The following is a 25,151-nucleotide window of genomic DNA, read 5'->3' as shown; positions in this document are numbered from 1 at the left end:
AAGTAGAGATGGGGTCTCGCCATGTTGGTGAGGCTGGTCTCAAACTCCTGATCTCAAGTGATCCACCTGCATCAGCCTCCCAAAATGCTGGGATTACAGGCATAAGTCACTGCACCCAGCCAAGAATGCTTTTTATTTCTCTCTTCTGCCTTCATATCTGTTTTTTTTTGTTTTTTTTTTTTCAAATTCTCTGATTAGCTGTTTTAAATTGATAAGAAAATTAGCTTTTTTATTATTTAGAACCTTAAACATTGTTTATCTATTTGGATCTTAAAGTAGAGGTTATGCCTATTAAGAAGGAGAATGAGAAAATTAAGCCAAAGCCCAAAAGTAGTTACCTTTTTTCAGAAGGGTCATTTATCAGAGTGGTATTTTCTGAGCCCTAGATAGGATATTTTGCCATTTGGCGAATGTGTATGAAGGCAAAGTTATATTTAACCTATAAAAACATTCTAAGTTAGAATTATTACTGATCTTTCAATATATTCTAGAATACCTAGACTTTGCACATTTTATAGGGACTCAAATATTTTGTGATAAGGTAGGTCTTTAGTTCTGATTTTTTAAGTAACACGTTAGCAACCTAAAATGGTTAATGATATACAGTAGAGTGAATAGATGAAGGTACGCTGATAATGGTATATAATTTGCAAGATACACAACATTGTTAAATGCGAAAGACAAAATATAGAGTTGTCTCATGTAGAGAGAGACTATCCTAGAATGGGATATACAAGAAACCACCCTGGTTATTTCTAGGATGAGAAGGAAATTTTGCTTTCTGTCATATGTGCACTTTTACATTCTTAGAATTTTCATTGTTTATTATTACAGTTCCACAGGTTCTTATTTGCAGTTCCAAAACTCAGAAACCCCTGTGAAGATTTTCACTAAATTAGACAATAAAACATAATGTGAATTGATATGAGGCTATTTGTAATCTGTAAACTGTTTATTGTTAATGTTCAAACTTTATTTGAACAGGTTTTTTTGTTTGTTTGTTTTTGTTTTTTGAGACAAAGTCTTGCTCTGTCACCCGGGCTAGAGTGCAGTGGCATGATCTCAGCATACGGCAACCTCCACCTACCACGTTCAAGTGATTCTCCTGCTTCAGCCTCCCAAGTAGCTGTGATTACACATGTGCACCACCATGCCCGGCTAATTTGTATTTTTGGTAGAGATGGTTTCACCATGTTGGTCAGGCTGGGCTTGAACTCCTGACCTCAAATGATCCACCTACCCTGGCCTCCCAAAGTGCTGGAATTATAGGTGTGAGCCACTGTGCCTGGCCATATTTGAACAGCTTATACATAGACTTGTAGAAATTAGTATAAATATTGGGTATATTATTAAATTCTGATAATACTGTTTGCCTTCCCTTTTCTAGGAAGAAAAACCTGATAGTAAGAAGGTAGAGGAAGATTTAAAGGCAGACGAACCATCAAGTGAGGAAAGTGATCTAGGTGAGGAGATGGTAGTTGGTTTGTATTTGAAAACCCATGATATGATCCTTTGTTGATTTTTATTAAAGTGACTTAAGCCAGCACTGTGTAATAGAAATATAATGGCACATATGAAACTTAGAATGTTCTAGTATTCACGTTTTAGAAAGTAAAAGGAAATATGAAATAAATTCAGATATTAATGTTATATTGGTTGAAAATTGACATGTGTAATTAATATATTAACAAATTATTTTCCTTCTTTTTTTAATAGTAAGCATTCAAACTCCAGAGGATATTTTACACATGTAGCACCCCTCAATTCAGATGTTAACATTTTCATTGAAAATAATTCAAATTTTATAATATTTGTATTTGAAAAAGTTAGGTTACATATTCAAGTTCTAAACATACTTGAAAAGTTTTCTTTTTTTTTTTGAGACAGAGTCTCACTCTGTCGCCCAGCCTGGAGTACAGTGGCACAATCTAAGCTCACTGCAGCCTCCACCTCCCAGGTTCTATCAGTTCTCATGCCTCAGCCTCCTAGTAGCTGGAACTACAGGTGTGTGCCATCAGGCCTGGCTAATTTTTGTAGTAGAGACAGGGTTTCGTCATGTTCATCAGGCTGGTCTTGAACTCCTGACCTCAGATGATCCACCTGCCTTGGCCTCCCAAAATGCTGGCATTACAGATGTGAGCCAACATGCCTAGCCAAAAGTTTTCCAGTAACTGAATTGAGTGCCAAAGAATATTTGTTTAGCACTTACAACCATGTTGATAAAACTAGTTGATATTTAGAAGAATTGATATCTGTGCTGAGTTTGGTTGGTTGGTTTTTGGCCACATATTGACAGCATTTCTTCATGAATTTGGAAGTCCTTTGGGGTATAAGTATACCCCAGTTTATTAATTGGGTAATCTCTTATGTCACAGAACCTAAAGAAAAGTACTTGAAATTTTTCAAATTTTGAATCTTTTTTTTTTTTTAAGACTTGAGTCTCACTCTGTCACCCAGGCTAGAGAGTGGTGGCACAATCTCAGCTCACTGCAACCTCTCCTTCCTGGGTTCAAGTGATTCTTCTGCCTCAGCCTCCCAAGTAGCTGAGACTACAGGCATGTGCCACCATGCCTGGCTAATTTTTTTCTATTTTCAGGAGAGACAGTTTCACCATGTTGGCCAGGCTAGTCTCAAGCTCCTGACTAGTCTCAAACTCCCACCCAAAGTGCTGGGATTATAGGTGTGAGCCACCACCCCTGGCCTGAATCAAATGATTTTTGCTATTGTTAGATAGGTCTTATATTCTATTGGCAGTTGTTCAAGTGCTTCATTGAAGATCTTTTACTTGTTACAAAATGCCTTTTTTTTTTTTTGAGACGGAGTTTCGCTCTTGTTACCCAGGGTAGAGTGCAATGGCGCGATCTCGGCTCACCACAACCTCCGCCTCCTGGGTTCAGGCAATTCTCCTGCCTCAGCCTCCTGAGTAGCTGGGATTACAGGCACGTGCCACCATGCCCAGCTAAGTTTTTGTATTTTTAGTAGAGACTGGGTTTCACCATGTTGACCAGGATGGTCTCGATCTCTTGACCTCGTGATCCACCCGCCTTAGCCTCCCAAAGTGCTGGGATTACAGGCTTGAGCCTCCGCGCTCGGCCTACAAAATGCCTTTTTAAGTCTTTCTACCAATTTCTAAGACTGCAATAATAATTTCTTTAACCAACTCTCCACCCAAAAGTGTTTTCTTTTTTGTGTACAAATCAAACTTTGATAGTTAGACAAGTTTAGTTCCTGTTAAAAATGGATTAAAAATTTTTTTTGTACTCTGTTAAAGGGCATAGACTTTGAGTTTTCTTTTTTTTTCCTTTTTTTTTTTTTTTTAATTTTATTCTTAATAAATTCCAGAGATCTAATATACAACCTGGTGACTGTAGCTAATAATACTGTATACTTGAAATTTGCTAAGAGACAAGCTCTTCAGTGTTCTCACCAAAAATAAATAAATATATGAGATGGATACGTTATTAATACAATGGGTGAGAATCATTTCATTATGTGAGGTGCAGTAAAGTGAAACACAATAAAATGAAGTATGCCTGTAGGTTACAACAGCACATTGTACACCTTATTATGTATTATTTGTCAGTCGTGCATCACAAGTTTGTTGTTGTTGCTGTACACTAATTCTGATTTTTGGTGACTGATTTTAATTTTTCTTTTTTTGACTAAGGAAACATCAAATTATCTATTTGCAAATATATTTATTATTTTTAAGTGGCTTTTTATGTATATATAACTCTTGTTTTGCTCTGTTGCAACAAATTACACTTGTCATTTAACATGAAACTTGCAAGATACTGCTCTTCAGTCTTTTCTGTTTTGGTTGTAAATACTAGCCTTGGTCACTGCTGTATGTATGGAAACTAAATTTAAAAACTAGCCTTGGTACTTGATTCTGCATCAGTAGTAAACCTTTATTTTAAAATTAAAATATGTTCATGCTAGTTATAAAAAATGAAAATAATTAGGGACCAGGTGCAGTGGCTCATGCCTGGAATTCTAGTGCTTTGGGAGTCTGAGGTAGGAGGACTTCTTGGACAACATAGTAAGATCCTATGTCCCCCAAAATTATTTTTAAAAAGGAGATTAATGAATATAACTATATTAAAATATTTTATGACTTACATTAAAGTATCACTGTAGCTTGTGTTACCTGCATAAAGTATTTTTGAAAAACACATAGTACATCTGTGTGTAGAAAAAAATTATTTGAATCAGCTTGTTGACAGAGACTACATTAGTGGTGTATTTATGTGTATGTTTTGCAATACCAGAAACTGCACATGGCAACAATCCCAGTACAAGCTGATAAATAACTTACATGATATGACAGTTAACATACAGTGTAGTCTTACCAAAGCAATGAAATGTTTAATGGGAACATGTTTTAAAATGCATCAACATTGAAATTTAAATAAAATATTAAATTTATTAATTGTACTAGACATAGTAAGTGCATCAGTTTTTACTCTTGTGGGAAGTGGCTACTATATTGTACAGTGCAGGTCTTATTGTCATTTTCTCAACTTTGGCAGAAATTGATAATGAAGGTGTGATTGAACCAGACACTGACACCCCTCAAGAAATGGGAGATGAAAATGCAGAGGTAAGTTAGGTGACTTGATTTCCTTCTGATTCTAAGAAATGTGAAGTGTTCTGCTGTTGCAATGATTTTATGACATGAAAATCATTTCTTCCAGTACATTTCTTTCAGGAAAAGTGCATAGTAAATCTGTCTTTGGCTTGAGGCATTTAGGCAAGCATTGTATTTTACTACTTAAAATACTTGTGGGAAAAAATAAATAAATAAAAGAAATACTGTTATTTTATGTTTTATGTGTTTAAATTTGCATCTGGTTTGACTGCTTACACTGTAACATAGAATTCACTTAAAATACATACTTACTAGAATTCACATAAAATACATATCTGCTAGTGCGGTTGCCTCTTAATGGAATATCTAATGCCAAATTGTATTCCAAAATGGTTTTGTCCTAACGGGCCTCAAGGGCGTGAAAATTGGCTCTTGGGAGGATAGCTTGAAAAAGATTCTACATATTACAGTGGCTAGTGGTCCTCCAAAGACTCAGAATGTTAATATAATATGTAGTATATCTGTGGTATTAAAATTGGGGGTGTGGATATGAGGAAAATATGTCTGAAAAGGCTCCTTGGTGTCTGATAAAAAAGAGGTTGAGAAACACTCTAAGATAGTAATAGCAGTTTTAAAAGATTGGTTTGTATCCTTAAAACTTGATATTGTCAGATTTCATCTTTGCCAGTCTTGTGAGAAATGATATCTTTTTGTGGCTTTTAATTTGCATTTTCCTGGCTGGGCACAGTGGCTCACACCTATAATCCCAGCACTTTGGGAGGTGGAGCCGGTGGATTACCTGACGTCAGGAGTTTGAGACCAGCCTGGCCAACATGGAGAAACCCTGTCTCTACAAATAATACAAAAATTAGCTGAGCGTGGTGGTGGGCACCTGTAATCCCAGCTGCTTGGGAGGCTGAGGCAGGACAATCGACTGAACCTGGTAGGCAGAGGTTACATTGAGCTGTAATCACGACATTGTACTCCAGCCTGGGTGACAGAGCATCTCCAAAAAAAATAAATAAATTGCAGTTTCCTGATTCCTAATGAGGCTGAGCATATTTAAATGTTTATTGACTATTCACTATCATTTATGAAGTCCTGTTCAAACCCTTTTTCCACTTTTTGCTGGATCTTTATCTTATTGCTTTGTATTTCTATCTATTTATTTTTTGAGACTGAGTCTTGCTCTGTTGCTCAGCCTGGAGTTCAGTGGCGCAATCTCGGCTCACTGCAGCCTCCGTCTCCCAGGTTTAAGCCGTTCTCCTGCCTCAGTCTCCCAAGCAGCTGGGGCTATAGGTGTGAGCCAACATGACCAGCTAATTTTTTTATTTTTAGTAGAGATCGGGTTTCACCATATTGGCCAGGCTGGTCTCAAACTCCTGACCTCAGGTGATCCACCCACCTTGGCTTCCCAAGATGCTGACATTACAGGCATGGCCCACTGTGCCCTGCCGCTTTGTATTTCATTTCAGTATCCCGGATGCTAGTAATATGTTGCTAGTGCTACATATATTTTCTACTGCTTTGTGAGTCATCTTCCCTCATTTTTATGTTGTTTGAAAAATAGTATCTTTTAATGCAGGTAGATTGAGGAGTATTTTATATTTTCTACTTTATTACTTTAAGGTTATAATTGCTGTAGTGCATTGTGTTTTTTCCTCTGAAAATTTTATACACATAACTTTCACCTTTAATCTACCTGTTCCACCAATACTAAAATACACTGTTTCCATATATTGTGGGTCTGTTTGAGGACTCTTTTGTTCTGCTTGTCTAATTTTTTTCTGTTCACTAATGCCACATATTTGATAACTAAGTTTTGTCATTTTGTCGAACAAGGACTTCTAAAACTTTAGTAAGAGTCTTTTGGCTATTCTTGGCTTTTGGTTTTTTCAAGTAAATTTTGGGAATAGATGATCAAGCCTCCCCCCTCCCATTAGCTTTTTCCCTTTTGTTAGAATTGTGTTAAATCTAAATCAAGTCAGGGAAAAGACACATCTCCTCACCATTGAGATTAACTGTCCATAAATACGAGATATGCCTAATTTTTAAGTATTTTTAAAATGTTTTAATAACTTACTAACATGTTCCCCGTAAGTCCTGTGCTTTTTTTTGAGACAGGGTCTCACTTTGTCATCCAGGCTGGAGTGTAGTGTTACAATCATAGCTCTTTGCACCCTTGACCCCCTGGGCTCAATGATCCTCCTGCCTCTGCCCGGCTAGCAACTGAGACTATAGTCATGCCACCCCCATGCCCAGCTAGTTTATTTTTTAAAAATATTTAGTAGAGACAAAGACTCAAACTCCTGGCCTTCCAAAGTGCTGGGATTATAATTATGAGCTACTGCACTTGACCTGTCTTGTGCATTTTTGTTAAGAACAGATATAAGTACTTTCTGTCACCATTTGCGAAAGGAAACATTAAAGGTTAAGTGTTCTATTTATTGATGGTATTGTTTATTTGATGATGTGTTCAGGTTTATAATTTTATATTTATCCTGCTTAGGATTCATTGAGCATCAAATTCTAGGGTTAACTTTCTTTAGCTCTAGAAAATTTTCAGCTGTTATTTCATTCAAATATTGCCTCCTCTCTGTTTATGCCCTAATTCTGCATCCCTGGACAGATAACGTGTTAGACTTTTTCTTTATTAATTTTCATCTCTCTATTACTCTGCTAAAAAGCACTGTATGCTTTCTCTGTTCCATTGATGTTTGAATTGGAATGCTTCTGTTTTTCATTTTGCTACTTCACATCTTTTTGAAGTCTACTTGGATATTTATAAGTCTTTTGCTCTTTACTCATTTTCAGAATTTACTTTTAATAAACACATTAAATTCCTTGTTGAACTCTTTGCTGGTCTTATTTTTCATGGCTCTTGCTCATTAAGGTACCTTGTTTACTTATGGTATGTGTGTTTTGTGTGATATTTTGAAAATGGGTTGTTTGGATCTTCACCGGTAGAAAATTTTTGAGGCCTAGGTAAGAAGGTGATTGCTTCCGTCAGGTCTGAGTCGATGCTACCAACTCAAAGTCCCCTTAAAATTCTCAGCATGATGTTTTTTTGTTTGTTCTAATTACTTTGGTAGTAAAGAATTCCAAATGAGGCCAGGTGCTGTGGCTCATGCCTGTAATCCCAGCACTTTGGGAGGCCGAGGTGGGCATATCACAAGGTTAGGAGATCGAGACCGTCCTGGCCAACATGGTGAAACCCCTTCTCTACTAAAAATGCAAAAATTAGCTGGGTGCGGTGGCGGACACCTGTAGTCCCAGCTATTCAGGAGGCTAAGGCAGGAGAAATGTTTGAACCCAGGAGGCAGAGGTGCAGTGAGCCAAGATTGCGCTACTGCACTCTAACCTGGCGACAGAGCAAGCCTCCGTCTCAACAACAGCAACAAAAAAGAATTCCAAATGAAAGGCTGACTTGTGGTTGTGAATTTTCAGGGGAAGTTCTTTTAATCTCACTACTCAACTGTCCATTTCTGTAGTATAGGCTTATACCATTATGCTTGCCGGTATTGGCATTTGGAGTTCCAGATTTATTTTGGAAGGTCTCTGGTTAGACCACACACATCTTTTTCCTCTGGATATAGATTTTATGTCCTCTGTCCTGTATTATCTTCAAAATGAAATTGCAGCCAGTAGTGGTGGCTCACGCTTCTTAATCCCAGCACTTTGGGAGGTTTAGGCAGGCAAATTGCTTCAGTCCAGGAGTTCCAGACCAGCCTGAGCAACATGATGAAAACCTGTCTCTATAAAAAAAAAAATGCAAAACATTTAGCTGGGTGTGAGCCTGTTGTCCAAACCACATGGGAGGGGAGGCAGAGCCCTGGAGATGGAGGTTATAGTGAGCCATGATTGCACCACTGCACTGGAACTTGGGTGGCAGAGGGCAATCCTGTCTTTAAATAAAGAAAAAGTCATTTTTATATTTAATATTTACTTTTTATGTTTATTTTTTGTAGAGACGAGGTTTCACCGTGTTGCCCAGGTTGGTCTTGAACTCCTGGACTCGAGCAGTCCACCCGCCTCAGCCTCCCAAAGTGTTGGAATTATAGGCATGAGCCGTTGCACCTGGCCTCAAATTGCTTTCTTAATGAGTTAGCCAGCACCTTCAGTTTAGACACTGGTGGTGATAGAGTGTATATATCTTTTTCCTGTGATTAAAGAACTGATGAGCTTTCCATTTTAGGAGGATATTTGCTGTAAGCTTTTGTTTGTTTTTTGCAGAGGTGGGGTGAAACAAGGTCTCACTCTGTGTCACCCAGGCTGGAGTGCATGGCGCAATCATGACTCACTGCAGCCTTGACCTCCTGAGCTCAAACAATCCTCCTAACTCAGCCTCCTGAGTAGCTGGGACCAGATGCATGTGCCACCATGCCCAATTTGGTTTTTCCTTTTTTTCTTTTTTTTTTTTTTTTTTGTTGGAGAGATGGGATCTCCCTCAGTTGCCCAGATGATATGTTTTTGTTCTTAATTCATTTTTGTACCGTCAGCATCTTCTACAGTGTTTGGTCTGTCTATATAGTATGGGGGCTCAATAGTTGTTTGTGGGAACAAAGGAATGAGACCTTTCTCGCCTAAGGATTCAAACTTAAAAGGAGCCTAGTTATCTCTTTGTGAGGAGATTGGGTTTAATATTTATGGATAGCTGGGAAGGAGGTGGTATTCTTTGGTTGGGATGGAAGGTTAAGCAAAGGTCTTGTCTAGGGCAGAGTGTAGGAGTGAAATTCGTTTAGTATAAAAGGTTAAACCCATTGTGTGTAGTTTCTCACTAATCAGGTATCATAATTGTCTCTTTGTTCTCTGAAGACTAAAGAAGAATGAATGAAAATGGGAATCGTGACTGCTGCGCCTCATGCCTAGAAAGTCCAGATGCTTCCCCCCCCCCAACTCTAAGATGATTTTCATTTTCTTCCTAGATAACAGAGGAGATGATAGATCAGGCAAATGATAAGAAAGTGGCTGCTATTGAAGCCCTAAATGATGGTGAGTAATCTTTTTGCTACATTTCTATGGTAGTCAGAATATTGTCTTCTTTATTGCAATAACTTAAATAGTGATAAAGTGGAAGAGAACTTACATGTACCTATCCTGTACTGGGGAAGTTAGTGTCCTATTATCCAGCCACCCCTTCCTCATTGATAAAGAGACTGAAATCACTCAGTATTAATTACCTTACCTCTGCAAGGACAGATCCTGATTTGATTCAGTGCCTCTGATTTCCTGACTGTATCATGGTGTTTTTCTACTGAGAAGAGGCTTTAAAAAGGGTAAAACCTTAAAACGGAAAAAAAAAAAAAAAAAAAAAAAGTATTAGAGCAGTGACCCTTAACTTTTTACATAGTAATACCCTTGACAGATGATGTCCCTAGGCATACCAATCTTATTTCTAGTCCCTGCATGTTAGATCCTCTTGAGAAAATCCCATCAGAGTGAGAAAGTGTTGATAGTATATTTTTTTTTTTGTGTGTGTGTGTGTGTGTATATATATATATATATATATTTTTTTTTTTTTTTTTAACTCTTCAAGGGTACAAAAGATTCTTTTTTTTAATGGTAGTTTTTTTGTTTGTTTGTTTGTTTTTTTAATTTAAATTTTCTTTTTTATTTTTGAGACAGAGTCTTGCTCTGTCACTCAGGCTGGAGTGCAGTGGTGCGATCTCAGCTCACTGCAACTTGCGCCCACAGGGTTCAAGCAATTCTTCTGCCCCAGCCTCCCCGATAGGTGGAATTACTGGTGTGTGGTACTGTGCCCAGCTAATTTTTGTATTTTTAGTAGAGATGGGGTTTTGCCATGTTGACTAGGCTGGTCTCGAATTCCTTATTTCTCGAATCCTCAAGTGAGCCGCCCACCTCGGCCTCCCAAAGTGCTGGGATTATAGGCATGAGCCACTGTACCTGGCCCATGGTAGTATTAAATATAATGTTTACTCAGTTATAATTTATAAGAATCATGTATAAACTTGGGTACTATGACTGCATGAGTAATATTTCATGCAAACATCTTTATAACTGTGTGATAATGTGTCACAATGCCATAGTTGACTAGATGCTATTGTATAGTGCTCATGTGCATTTGGACTTCATTATTAGATTAGAAGGTGACTTGGAGTTATTTTTAGAATGAGGTCAGTATTGATGTTCCAAGTTGATACATATTTTAAACATTTTATGATTCTATCACCTGATTAATTTAGCTCCTTAGTACATGTTTATACTATTTTATACTGCAGTTGTCTTAATAGTTTACTTTGCTGAAAAATTTATTTCCTTTATTACTTTCTCTTTACTGTCCCTAGGTTATTTTTTCTTAGAGCTGTTTTTTATTATACTATTCTGTTGCTTGTAACCTGTGATGAACTTTTGTATACGTATTTAAGATCTTCATCAGAGGATTATAGACCTGCCAGAGTTAAACACCGTATTTTATTTCTCCAGCTTTGTTTTCTCCAGTCAGATTTTACTGTCCGAGAATGTTTTTTTACTTATGCTTTACTGCTTTTCTGGAAAGCTTTTCTTCATGTAGTTCAACTTACTTATTTATTTAGATAGATTAGATAGATAAATTAGATAGATAGATAGATAGATAAAGTTTTGTGCTTGTTGCCAGGTTGGAGTGCAAAGGCATGATCACGGCTCCCTGAAACTTCCACCTCCTGGGTTCAAGCTGTTCTCCTGCCTCAACCCCCCAGTAGCTGGAATTACAGGCATGTGCCACCACGCCTGGTTAATTTTTGTATTTTTTGGAGAGATGGAGTTTGACCATGTTGGTCAGGGTGGTCTCAAACTCCTGACCTCAGGTCATCTGCCCACCTCAGCCTCCCAAAGTGCTGGGATTACAGGTGTGAGCCACCACGCCTGGCCTATTTCAGCTTTTAATTCATACCCATCAATTTGTTCCCAGCCACAAAGGAATGCTCTTCTATACCATTCCTTTTCTTTTTCACGTGAAACTTTTGCTAATTTTCCTACCACCTAAGTTTTAAGAGACAGGGTCTCACTCTGCCTTCAGGCTGGAGTGCAGTGGCATGGTCATGGCTCACTGCAGTTTCAGTTTCCTGGCTCAAGCAATCCTCCTGAGTAGCTGGGAATACAAGTGCATGCCTGGCTTATTTATTTATTTATTTATTTATTTATTTATTGGTAGAAATAGGGTGTCATCCTGTTGCCTAGGCTGGTCTTGAATTGGCCTCAAGCAGGCCTCCCAGCTCAGCCTCCCAGAGTGCTAGTATTGCAGGTGGGAGGCACTGTATACCGTCCATTTTTAAATTTACCGTCTCAGCAATATGTAACAAAATGAAAATGAGGAGGCTATTAATAAATCATGTTTTTGTTTTCTTATTTTTTTTTCTAAACTCTGTTCATGTGACTGTAAATTTAACCTAGTTCTCATTTTAGAATTTGTGCAATTTTATAGTATATCCTAAAGGATAAAAGGTTAGATTTCTAAATCAGGGATTGTGAATCCAAGCCCCACTAAGAGTTGGTGAAGGTACTTGTACTTCTGTTTGGAGAATGTAGTTAAAGTGTAGAGTCTGGAGCCAGAGTGCTGTGGTTTGAATCTCAGGTCTGGCCCTTAAACTATGGCTGCTTTCCCATTATAACAGCATCATTAAGTAGTTGTGGCAGATTGTATTGTCTGCAGAGATTAAAATAATTCTCATTTGGCCCTTTCCAGAAAATGTTTACCAACTCCTGAATTAAATGTATGGGGGAGCCATTTATTTAGTTGGGAAGATACAGATTGGGAATATGTTTGGAAATAGGAATTTAGTTTTTTCAGTTTTGTCTAGGTGTGGTGGTTCACACCTATTATCCCAGCACATTGAGGGACTGAAGTCCAAGATCAGCCTGGCCAACACAGTGAGATTCCATCTCTTAAAAAAAAAAAAAAGCAAAAAATTAACTGGGTGTGATGGTACATTCCTGTAGTCCCAGGTACTTGAGAGGCTGAAATGGGAGGTTCCCTTGAGGCTGGGAGGACCCTTTAAGCCCAAGAAGCTGAGGCTACAGTAAGCTGTGATTCTGCCACTGCACTCCAACCTGGGTGACAGAGCAACACCCTGTCTTAAAAAAAAAAAAAAAAAAAAAATTTGCTGAGCGTGGTGGTTCACACCTGTAATCCTAGCACTTTGGGAGGCCAAGGCAGGTGGATCAAGAGGTCAAGAAATCGAGATCATCCTGGCCAACATGGTGAAACTCCATCTCTACAAAAAAATACAAATATTAGCTGGGCATGGTGGCGCATACCTATAGTCACAGCTACGCAGGAGGCTGAGGCAGGAGAATCACTTGAACCCAGGAGGCAGAGATTGCAGTGAACCTAGATCGCACCATTGCACTCCAGCCTGGTGATAGAGCAAGACTTTATCTCAAAAAAAAAAAAAAAAAGTTAAATCTTGAACATGGTAGGTCTGAGTTGCTTATTAGACATCCAAGTGTAATTACCTGTAATAGGTATCTGTAGTAGTAAATAATAATACTGAGCATTTTTTCTGTGTTGTTTTTGTGAGCTCTTTTCAAGTCCTTTACTCGTTAACTAACTGGCTAAGTAGCTTTCACAGTGAATTGTGACATTTATCTTAAAATTTCTGTGTTTGACCTGGCACAGTGGTAATCCCAGCTACTCAGAAGGCTGAGGTGGGAGCATCACTGGAGCCCAGGAGTTTGAGAGCAGCCTAGGTGACACGCTGAGGTCCAGTCTATAAGAAATTTTTAGGCCGGGTGCGGTGGCTCAAGCCTGTAATCCCAGCACTTTGGGAGGCCGAGGCGGGTGGATCACGAGGTCAAGAGATCGAGACCGTCCTGGTCAACATGGTGAAACCCCGTCTCTACTAAAAATACAAAACATTAGCTGGGCATGGTGGCGTGTGCCTGTAATCCCAGCTACTCAGGAGGCTGAGGCAGGAGAATTGCCTGAACCCCGGAGGCGGAGGTTGCGGTGAGCCGAGATCGTGCCGTTGCACTCCAGCCTGGGTAACAAGAGCGAAACTCCGTCTCAAAAAAAAAAAAAAAAGAAGTTTTTAATTAGCCAGGTTTAGTGGTGTGGGCCTGTATTCCCGGCTGTCCAGGAAGCTAAGGTGGGATGATCCCTTCAGCTATGAGCTATGATCATGCCACTATACTATAGCCTTTGTGAGTGTTAGACCCTGTCTCTTTAAAAAAAAATACTCTGTATTTGTCTTGCCTCCCCAAGAATTAGACTTTGTGCAAAGAACTGTTCTGACTCTATAGTATGTTTTCTTTGTTGAATGACTAAGGAATTAATAAAGAAGCTAACTGGCCGGGCATGGTAGCTCATGCCTATAATCCCAGCACTTTGGGAGGCGAGGCGGGTAGATCACCTGAGGTCAGGAGTTCCAGACCAGCCTGGCCAACATGGTGAAACCCTGTTTCTACGAAAATACAAAAATCAGTTGGGCATAGTGGTCGGCACCTGTAATCCCAGCTACTCATGAAGCAGAGGCAGAAGAAGCGCTTGAACCCGGGCGGTGGAGGCTGTAGTGATCCGAGATCGTGCCACTGCATTCCAGCCTGGGCACACAGAGTGAGATTCTGTTTCAAAAAAAAAAAAAAAAAAAGCTAACTATAAGAATAGGACACAGTGAATTAAAGTATAGATTATGGTCTTCTATGAATTCTAGTTGTCTTAAATTTTTGTACCATTTCTTGGAATTCAAATGAGTATATTGTTTTCTTTTAAAATCAGCCCTGTGAAGTTAGCATGGGTTCTTTTTCCCTTGTAAGCTTTATTTTATCTTTTTAATTTAATGGATAAAAGAAAATCAGTGGAATTAATTTACCTTATCCTTTAAATTGATTTTATCCTTTTTTTCCTTAAACAAAATCAATATGGGTCATTCTAAGAGTGTGCTATTCTATTGTTAGGGGCTTACGTACCCAGAAATTTTCCTGCCTCAAGTGAGTTACAGTATAGGTGTGGTAAGATTTGCTTTCAAAAGCCAGTTTTTGTATAACTTAGACTGTTGTCTTTTTTTTTTTTTTTTTAACTTGATTAAAAGAAAAATGTAAAAGACTTGATAAGAGATCAAAACTTTATTAATATTTTTATGCTCTGAATATTTTTTGATAACTTTTGTTTCACTTTAGGTGAATTGCAGAAAGCCATTGACTTATTCACAGATGCCATCAAGCTGAATCCTCGCTTGGCCATTTTGTATGCCAAGAGGGCCAGGTGAGAACTCTCAACAGAAAGTATCTTCTGGTGAATAATTTCTGCACATTTGTTTAAATAGAGTTGCTTCTGTGTTGATGCCAAAAGTTTTATTGAAATGAATACTTTTTTTTGAGGGGGGTGCCATGACTCAGATACGAACTGAAATGAATACTATTTAATATCACACTTATTTTTCAGTGTCTTCGTCAAATTACAGAAGCCAAATGCTGCCATCCGAGACTGTGACAGAGCCATTGAAATAAATCCTGATTCAGCTCAGCCTTACAAGTGGCGAGGGAAAGCACACAGGTAAATGATTGAATTTAATTATTTTCAGAACTCTTTACATTTAAATCTGATGTGTTAAGATACTTTGTTTAAACAAAAACACAAAAGTTCCTAATGGCTTAATTTTCAAATTAGTATATACATAATATCAAGAATTGAGATAGCTTGTAGACAGCTGCTTAAAAGGAAAAAGAAAAAAGAAATTTTTAAAAAAGGAAGTGAGAATATAGGAAGGAAGAAATTAGAAAATAAAAATTATTTTCACTCCTTTCATTCAAACAAAGCTACTGTTAACAGTTTTTGACTATATATGGCCAAATATAAGGTAAGGATTTTTATTTAAAATTAATTCCAGGAGGCCAGGCGCGGTGGCTCACGTCTGTAATCCCAGCACTTTGGGAGGCCGAGACAGGTGGATCACAAGGTCAAGAGATCGAGACCATCCTGGTCAACATGGTGAAACCCCATCTCTACTAAAAATACAAAATTAGCTGGGCATGGTAGCGCACGCCTGTAATCCCAGCTACTCGGGAGGCTGAGGCAGGAGAATTGCTTGAACCCAGGAGACAGAGGTTGCGGTGAGCCAAGATCGCGCCATTGCACTCCAGCCTGGGTAACAAGAGCGAAACTCCGTCTCAAAAAAAAAAAAAAATTAATTCCAGGAAAAGAAAATAATGATCTTTTATTAGTGTCAACAAATTTTATCTTATTTTCAGACTCTCTAATTTAGCATTGAACCATCAGTATAGTATAGGAAAAGGAGTATGCCAGCCTGAAACTACTTCAGTCACTGCTAGCCCACCTGAAAAATTAGGAAAAGGCCAGGGGGCATAAAGAGGTGAATTTAACCCGATTAGTAATTATTCCTGGCAGCAAAACTTATGAATAAATATTTGTATCTTGGGGATGAAGCGTTAGTGAATTTCACATGTTACATGGGTTGAAAGGTCTTATATCTCAAATGTTGATGGAGATAAAGATGGATATGTTTGGGACAACTGTGTTAGCTGACTTAGACTAGCTCTAGAGGATTATATGGTGTCACATAATAAAGATAAATATTATAAATTGAAACAAAATCTATTAATGCTATGTGGGCACAGGACAAGCTCATGCATTACTGATGATCCTTTTGAAATCCCATTAGTCCCAGTATTTCTTGCCCTTCTAATACAAGACAGAGTCAGCTCATTTTGTGCTTTGCTTGTGTCAGACTTAAGCCATTTCTGTGGTAAATCATGGTTCATTTTAGTGGAAACTAAGATTTGAGCACTGTGTATGTTCATTGTTTCTGGTATGTACTGTTGTTTCAATGAGCAGCTAGAAAAAAATTTTAATCATGAATTAAAGGAAAAACCTTGTAATTATGACACTAATACTTTATTAAATTATTTTAATAAAATTAATTAAAATTTAAATCATGAATTAAAGGAAAAACTTGAAATTATGACACTAGAAATTTAAATTAATATTTAATAATTTAAAGTAAATTTTAAAATTCTGATATTTTCTATTAAAATTTAACATTAAATGTTTTGTTTTACTTTTTAGTTTGTATTTTTGACACGTATGTGGTAAAAATTTTTGTTCTAGTTTTACACTTACTTCAGTGCTGTGATATACATAAAATTGTTTCAGAATTATAATACCTTAAAAATTGTGTATCTCTTAAGTAAAGTTTGAAGGTTTTTTGGAACGTTTCTGTTTTGTTTTGCTTTTTGTTTTTAGACAGTGTCACTGTATCACCCAGGCTGGAGTGCAGTGGTACGATCTTGGCCCACTGCAACGTTGCCTCCTGGGTTCAAGTGATTCTCCTGCCTCCACCTCCTGAGTAGCCGGGATTACTTAACAGTTGTGCCCCACCATGCCTGGCTAATTTTTTTTGTATTTTTCGTACAGAGGGTTTTCACCATGTTGGCCAGGCTGTTCTCAAACTCCTGGCCTCAAGTAATCTGCCCTCCTTGGCCTGCCAAAGCTTGGAGAATACAGGCTTGAGCCACCACACCTGGTGAGGGATGTTCTTAGCATATATATCGCACTTGAAATATATAGTCAAAATAACTGTATTAAAACTTACTTGAATTTATTTCTTCTGTGTAACTTATGTTAGTGCAATACACAGCCCGCCCCCCTTTTTTTTAGAGGAGGAATTTTGCTCTTTTACCCAGGCTGGAGTGAAATGGCGCAATCTTGGCTCACTGCAACCTCTGCCCTCTGGGTTCAAGTAGTTCTTCTACCTAGCCTCCCAAGTAGCTGGGATTATAGGCACATGCCACCATGCCTGGCTAATTTTGTATTTTTAGTAGACACAGGGTTTTGCCACATTTGCCAGGCTGGTCTTGAACTCCTGACCTCAGATGATCCACTGCGCCTGGCCGCAGCTTCTTATTTCTGTTTGTATTCAGGTTTAGGGTTTGCTTTATTTACATTTTTCTGATTTATACTTAGTTTTCGAGTATGTGAGCATTTAAAGGTGTGAAGAGTCAAACCTGAGTTAAAAGGTATACCCAGAGAATTCTCATTTCCGTTGCTGTGTCCTCTACCCCATTCTCACCTGCCCCCACCAACCTTTAGTTTCTGGTTTACCTGTTACGTGTTTTTTTAAAAGCCTGTACACATGTATTATTTTCTTCTCTGTGTTACATAGAAGGTAGCTAAACTTAGCTAACACATTGTGTTAATCCTGGTTTGGGTGAGTTGAAAGTTTTGGCTCTACCTACTTTTTAGAAATTTTGTGACATTTGGATTTAAGAAAGGTTTCATTTGTATTTTAGCTTTTAGTAGAAGAGCAGCTTGACAGTTAACCATAGAGGAAATTTGAATGTTTTGGGGTTTTTACAGAGTTAACTAGTAGTGGTATATAGTAATTGAATTAGTTTATAAAAGTTTATAGTTAATATTTAACTTAAACCTGTTCTAAAACAATCCTTTTTTGTAAGGAAGAAAGATAATCATGCCACATAGGTTAGTATGTATAAAACGCTCCTAAAATGAGTGTAAATCTGTTTCAGACTTCTGGGCCACTGGGAAGAAGCAGCCCATGATCTTGCCCTTGCCTGTAAACTGGATTATGATGAAGATGCGAGTGCAATGCTGAAAGAAGTGCAACCTAGGGTATGTTAAAGTAGAGAAAGGGAAAGTCATTAGTTTAATACTCCATTGCTCCAGTGCTTACCCCTGGCAGCCATAATTCATCTGAAAAACAAGCAAAGAAACAAACCTTTGGAAGATAAAAATCTGTAATTGCTGGCCGGGCGCTGTGTCTCAAGCCTGTAATCCCAGCACTTTGGGAGGCTGAGGCGGGTGGATCACGAGGTCAAGAGATTGAGACCATCCTGGTCAACATGGTGAAACCCCGTCTCTACTAAAAATACAAAAAATTAGCTGGGCATGGTGGCGTGTGCCTGTAATCCCAGCTACTCAGGAGGCTGAGGCAGGAGAATTGCCTGAACCCAGGAGGCGGAGGTTGCGGTGAGCCGAGATCGCGCCATTGCACTCCAGCCTGGGTAACATGAGTGAAACTCCGTCTCAAAAAAAAAAAAAAAATCTGTAATTGCTGAAGTTTGTGCTCAACTCTAGAGATCTTACTAGGTTTTCATGCTTTCATTTATCATGCTTTATTAGAGCAAGGTCTGTTACTTTGTTAGGAAGCCTGTGGTGGAATTATAACCAGAAAATTGGAAATAGAAAAGAAGGTATCAGGTTTACAACAAGGAAACAAATAGAAAATCTATAATTAGCATTATCCAAGATTGAGTGTGGTGTGTCCTTATATATCATAGCCACTTTACAAAGCAAGAAGGCCTTGTAGAAGTTAAGAAATTTCATTCTTTCTGGCCAGGCGTGGTGGCTCATGCCTGTAATCCCAGCACTTTGGGAGGCTGAGGTGAGTGGATCATCTGAGGTCAAGGAGTTCAAGACCAGCCTGGCCAACATAGTGAAACCCTGTCTCTACTAAAAATATAAAAAATTAGCCAGGCATGGTGGCACACGCCTGTAGTCCCAGCTACTTGGGAGGCTGAGGCAGGAGATAATCACTTGAACCTGGGAGGCGGAGGTTGCAGTGAGCCGGGATTGTGCCACTGCACTCCAGCCTGGGTGACAGAGCGAGACTGTCTTTAACAACAACAACAAAAAGTTGTTTCAGCCTTTTAAAAATAATACTGAATCCCAAAGGTAGAACATTCCAGCTTTTAAGGATGATTTTTCTGTAAAATTGTTGGTTAAAATAATTTTAATGCATTTACATGGTAAATCACTTCATTTTGTGGGAAATTCAACTGTCAGGAATTTACTCTCAGAGATTTTAAGGCAGTCAAAATTGTATGGAATTTAACTTATTTACTGCCAGAGAGTTCATTTGGTTTTCTGTTTTCTTATAACAGTGCTAACTTGTCAGCAAAGTTGTAAACAAGCTAAAGTGACAGTTGAATGTGAATCTCTTCGATTTATTCTCTGAGGAAATAACAGATGCAGAGAATTTATTTGATACTACTATTTACTAGTGTCTGATACACATTATTTACATGTTTTCCCTCTATAATATAGACTATAGCAATTCGATAAGACTAAATATTTTTTCCTCTCCTATTTTATGGGTATGGAAACTTAAATATACTGTTGCATATACTTGGAGTATGTGTTCCCAGTCTCTGCCTTCCACGGCAGACATCCTTAATAATACTCTTCCTATTGAACTCAGCTGTCCTTCTGAAACCTAAACACTGTGTATCTGGTAGTAACTAGTAGGCAAGAATTGTCGTGCAGTTTGAAACCTGTTTGTTAATCTGAGATTATAACATTTCTCTGTAACTTCAAATCCCAGGCCCTTTCCTCTGTTTTACAGTGCCTCATGCAGTTGAGGTTGGTTTTGTTAAATCCTGAACTTGTGTTACATCTTTTTCTACAAGGCAAATCTGTCATTTTTCAGAACTGTATGTTGAATTAAACGTTTCTCCACAGAGAATACTTGTGTTAACCCTATTCAGCTTTTGGAGCAGGCTAAGTTATCGCTCTTTTTTCTAGGCACAGAAAATTGCAGAACATCGGAGAAAGTATGAGCGAAAACGTGAAGAGCGAGAGATCAAAGAAAGAATAGAAAGAGTTAAGAAGGCTCGAGAAGAGCATGAGAGAGCCCAGAGGGTAAATTTCCTATAGCTAAGCCATGAAAGAAAAATACAGAGTTTTTAGGACACTAAAATTCTAATTTCTGGCTCTTTTATTTAATGCTGGCTACAGTTCTATAAGTAGTAATGATATTACTTATAAGGAGTCCACTTTCACTGTGTCTAATTTTGGGAACATTTTTAGTCTTAAATTTTTCAGTGAGCTTTTATTTCACTACTTTGTATTCTTGTTTGTGTTTTTGTAAAATCAAGTTTTTCCAGGTCAAGTAATTAAAATGTGGTGGCATTATTGTTTGATCTTTTGAGGATCCTTGGCCAGATTAATTAAATTATGATTCTTCCTCTCTTCCGACAGTGGATGTGTTGCTATTTAAAATTGATTCTGGCAGGGCAAGGTGTCAAGTGCCTGTAGTCCCAGCTGTTTGGGAGACTGAAGTGGGGGGTTCACTTGAGCCCAGGAGTTTAATACTGGCCTGGGCAACATAGTGTGATGCTACCTCTTTAAAAAATAACAATAATTTACCTACTTACTTCTGACATTGTTGAATGAAAGAACATAAGGCTGTATTATATAACATGTTGCATTCTAATTTTTTGTCATGTAATATTAAGCATCATACTTGACTTTTAAGGTTATAGTTCATAATCTTTAAATTTTACATTTATATATCCTTGATAATTTTATAACTATCATATGAGGGCAATTTATTTTTCTTTCATTTTGTCTTTTAAAAAGCAGCAAAACATGAATAAATCTACATTTTTATTGTGTAGGGAGAGTATGGAAAAGATGTACATAGGAAACAGAAGTCATGACTGTCTCGGTAATCTAGCCTTGTCCTTCCATGTAGGCATTTTAAAACAAGGATGAAAGGCTGGGCCTGGTGGCTTATGCTTGTAATCCCAGCACTTTGGGAGGCTGAGGTGGGCAGATCACCTGAGGTCGGGAGTTCAATACCAGCCTGACCACCATGAGAAACCCCATCTCTACTAAGAATACAAAATTAGCCAGGCATGGTGGTGCATGCCTGTAATCTCAGCTACTCAGGTGGCTGAGGCAGGAGAATCACTTGAACCCGGGAGGCAGAGGTTGTGGTGGGCTGAGATCACACTGTTGCACTCCAGCCTGGGCAACAAAAGTGAAACTGTCTCAAAAAAAAAAAAAAAAGAGGATGAATTTATAGTTTTCATATTAGCACTGTAAATTATTTTCCAGGTTTGTTCGTTTCCAGAATAGAAGTAAAACCGTTTACTTGAAATTATTACCAAGAATAATGCTCACTGAGAATCCATTTGGAAAAAATTTTTGAAGGCGATATAGAGTATATACTTTAGTTCAGTATTGCCATCTACTAGGTTATTTTACAGTTTTTTCATGGTTTTGCATGGACAGCACTTATTTCTTCTATTATATAATACATTTCCTTTTGTATTAAAGGAGGAAGAAGCCAGACGACAGTCAGGAGCTCAGTATGGCTCTTTTCCAGGTATGTTTTTTAAAAAGTTAAAACTGTTTTGTTCTGTTATACAGTAATATTTTAATGTAATACTTAAATAATGTTTATTATAAAGTGATATGCTAATTTTGTTCTCTTATACAGTGATACTCATGAAGATACTATAGGTTAAAGAAATGATGGAATTACTAAGCATAAAAATGTTTTGAGTCCAGTATAAAAGTAGCGGACTACTCTTTCAAATATGATCAGATACTGCTAGTGAGGACAGGACTAACATGCAGATAGAAGAGACGGAAGAGGCACGCAGATTTATTGAGTACTTTCTGATTACGGCAATGTGGAATTTATATCAAGATCAGGATGAGACTTAAGTTTTTGTTTTTTAAACAGCTATCTCCTGTTGTTTAATGGTAACTAGCTTTCTTTTAAGGAAAGTTTTTAGAGGCCACGTTTGCTTATATGTCACTGGTTAGAACTTAGTTACATGATATGAGGCTAGAAAATCCGTTCTTTATTCTGAAAGAGTATGTGCACAGCAACTGAAAACATACCTAGAACAAATATTGAGGATGATCTCCTGTTTCAAGAAAAAGTAAGAAATTAAACTTAGCTCATAGTTTACTTCCTGTTTAAAATATAAATAATCTTATTGTTAGATAATCTTTGTTTTAGAAAATGACTGCTAATGTTGGACTAGTGCTAGAGATAATATTCCGTTACGTACATTTTATTTAGATTTGACAAGCCTCGGGTCAGTAATTTTGTTACGGGTAGGCACTAATTTTTCAAAGCCTTTAGTAGGAACAGCAAAAGAAGCTAGAAGTTGTTTTATGGTCCACTTAGATTTCTTCCTCTGTGATTGTTAGTTATGAATGGTTGTGTTTTAATTACTGTTAAAGCAGGTAGAAATGACTTTATTATGTGTTTCCTTTATTACGGCTTTACTTATCGTGACTCTTTGTAGAATATATTAATGTTATCTCTTTCCTTTTGTTATTACTATTATTATTTTGAAACAGAGTTTCACTCTTGTTGCCCAGGCTGGAGTGCAATGGCATGATCTCTGCTCACTGCAACCTCTGCCTCCGGGGTTCAAGGAATTCTCCTGCCTCAGCCTCCCAAGTAGCTGGGACTACAGGCACATGCCACCACGCCCAGCTAATTTTTGTATTTTTAGTAGAGATGGGATTTCACGATGTTGACCAAAATGGTCTCAATCTCTTGACCTTGTGATCTGCCTGTCTCGGCCTCCCAAAGTGCTGGGATTACAGGCATGAGCCATGGCGCCTGGCCTCTTTCCCTATATTATTAATAGTGATTTTAGAATATCTCCAGTGGACATATAGGTTTATGATACTGAAGAACAGAATAGATTATTTGGGTTTATAATCTAACAAATTACAGTGGGAGAATCAAACCTTTTTGCTAGAGCATTATTCTCTGTAAAGAAGCACCAGGAACTTTTGTTAAAAATGCAGGTTTCTGGTTTATTTTATTTGAGATGGAAATGAAAAAGCAACATATAAACAAGCAGTTTAAGTAGTGGTACTCAACTATACTAGATGAGTATATTTGAAACAAAAACCTAAATTCCTATGAATTAATTTTAAATTGAAACAGACAAGTATTCAAGAATGGAGAGTTGAAAGATAATCAAAACAGCTAACTTTGTAATCTTAGGGAATGTTAGATGACTCTTTAAGGTGAGATTAGTCTTTTTTAACAGCATTATTACTAGAAAAAAGTTGTCAGGTGCAGTGGCTCACACCTGTAATCCCAGCACTTTGGGAGGTTGAGGCGGGCAGATCACCAGAGGTCAGGGGTTCGAGACCAGCCTGGCCAACATGGTGAAACCCTGTTTCTACCAAAAATACAAAAATTAGGTGTGGTGCTACATGCCTGTAGTCCCTGCTACTTGAGAGGCTGAGGCAGAAGAATTGCTTAAACCTGGGAATCAGAGGTTGTTCTTAGCCGAGATGGCACCACTGCACTCTAGCCTGGGTGACAGAGCAAGACTGTTGCAAAACGAACAAAAACAGTATTATTACTAGAAAAAAGTTAATCTAGGAGGTAGCAAATCCTGATTTATAGCCTTGTTTTTTAAGAGATAATTAGAAACTATAACTTGTTTCTTGTTGCAATCTGATTAGAATTTTCAGACTACTTTGTGCTTAGTGGAACTCTTATTCTTTGAACCCGCACTTTTTGTGGATGAAATACTGTGTCAGAATATTTAGGAGTATGATTAGTGTCTACCCAGTTCTTTCATTTTTTATTTATTTTATTTTATTTTTATTTTTTATTACAGGTGGCTTTCCTGGGGGAATGCCTGGTGGTTTTCCTGGAGGAATGCCCGGAATGGGAGGGGGCATGCCTGGAATGGCCGGAATGCCTGGACTCAATGAAATTCTTAGTGATCCAGAGGTTCTTGCAGCCATGCAGGTAAGACTTGGAAGAAAAACTTTGGACTTTGTATCATTAAGGCAGTTCTTTGATAATTCTGTGTGGAGACAAAGGTTATTCTTGTAGCTATTTATTTATTTATCACAGTTAGCAAATAGCTAATTATGCAGATGTGACATTTGTTTTCTTTATGCAGAGTGAATAACTTAAATTTTGAAAACTGGGAAATACTTAGTAATAGTTGGCAATTAAATCCAGTTCTTTTCTTAGTATCAAAATTCTATGTGCTTTTTTTCATCATGTAGTTCAAATGACATAATTCAGCTTGATTTTGTTACTTCAGGGACTTTTCTAAACCCCATTTAACCCATGACCAAATTACAGGTCTAAATAATAGATGGAATTTAGGATAATAAGCTTACTGACCCCGTAGGACACTTTTAAAAATACTAACAAACCCTTTTTAGGTTTAAATAATAGATGGACTTCAGGATAATAAACTTACCTTGTAAGTAGGACACCTTTTAAATACTAACAAACCCTTTCATTTCAGGATCCAGAAGTTATGGTGGCCTTCCAGGATGTGGCTCAGAACCCAGCAAATATGTCAAAATACCAGAGCAACCCAAAGGTTATGAATCTTATCAGCAAATTGTCAGCCAAATTTGGAGGTCAAGCATAATGCCCTTCTGATAAATAAAGCCTTTGCTGAAGGAAAAGCAACCTAAATCACCTTATGGATGTCGCAATAATACAAACCAATGTACCTCTGACCCTCTCATCAAGAGAGCTGGGGTGCTTTGAAGATAATCCCTACTCCTCTCCCCCAAATGCAGCTGAAGCATTTTACAGTGGTTTGCCATTAGGGTATTCATTCAGATAATGTTTTCCTACTAGGAATTACAAACTTTAAACACTTTTTAACTTTAAAAATATTTAAAACAAATTTAAAGGGTCTGTTAATTCTTATGTTTTTCTTTACTACTCATTTTGGATTTTTTTTTTCTTTGAATTATTGGGCAGGGAAGATACTGAATGTATAGAAGATTTTTGCTCTAATTTGAGTGAAATAAAAGTTTATTAGTGCGAGGCAAACATAA

General features: G+C 37.8%; 1 protein-coding gene across 1 annotated transcript in view; it reads left to right on the top strand.

The window, feature by feature from the left end:
- The window catches only part of ST13 (ST13 Hsp70 interacting protein), a 34,470-nt gene extending 9,319 nt beyond the window's left edge, over positions 1–25,151 (top strand). The window contains exons 3-12 of the mRNA XM_032267148.1: positions 1,388–1,463; positions 4,533–4,603; positions 9,517–9,583; positions 14,708–14,792; positions 14,973–15,083; positions 18,074–18,176; positions 20,088–20,204; positions 21,627–21,675; positions 23,957–24,090; positions 24,605–25,151. Of these exons, the coding sequence (XP_032123039.1) occupies positions 1,388–1,463; positions 4,533–4,603; positions 9,517–9,583; positions 14,708–14,792; positions 14,973–15,083; positions 18,074–18,176; positions 20,088–20,204; positions 21,627–21,675; positions 23,957–24,090; positions 24,605–24,733 (942 nt within the window). The 3' untranslated portion in view covers positions 24,734–25,151. The remainder of the gene's footprint in view (positions 1–1,387; positions 1,464–4,532; positions 4,604–9,516; positions 9,584–14,707; positions 14,793–14,972; positions 15,084–18,073; positions 18,177–20,087; positions 20,205–21,626; positions 21,676–23,956; positions 24,091–24,604) is intronic.

This window comes from Sapajus apella, unplaced genomic scaffold, assembly GCF_009761245.1.
Source record: "Sapajus apella isolate SASKATOON/1434 unplaced genomic scaffold, GSC_monkey_1.0 scaffold166, whole genome shotgun sequence".
Classification (NCBI taxonomy): Eukaryota; Metazoa; Chordata; class Mammalia; order Primates; family Cebidae; genus Sapajus; species Sapajus apella.
Note: the sequence above shows the minus strand (reverse complement) of the source record. Positions and strands in the feature narration are given on the sequence as shown.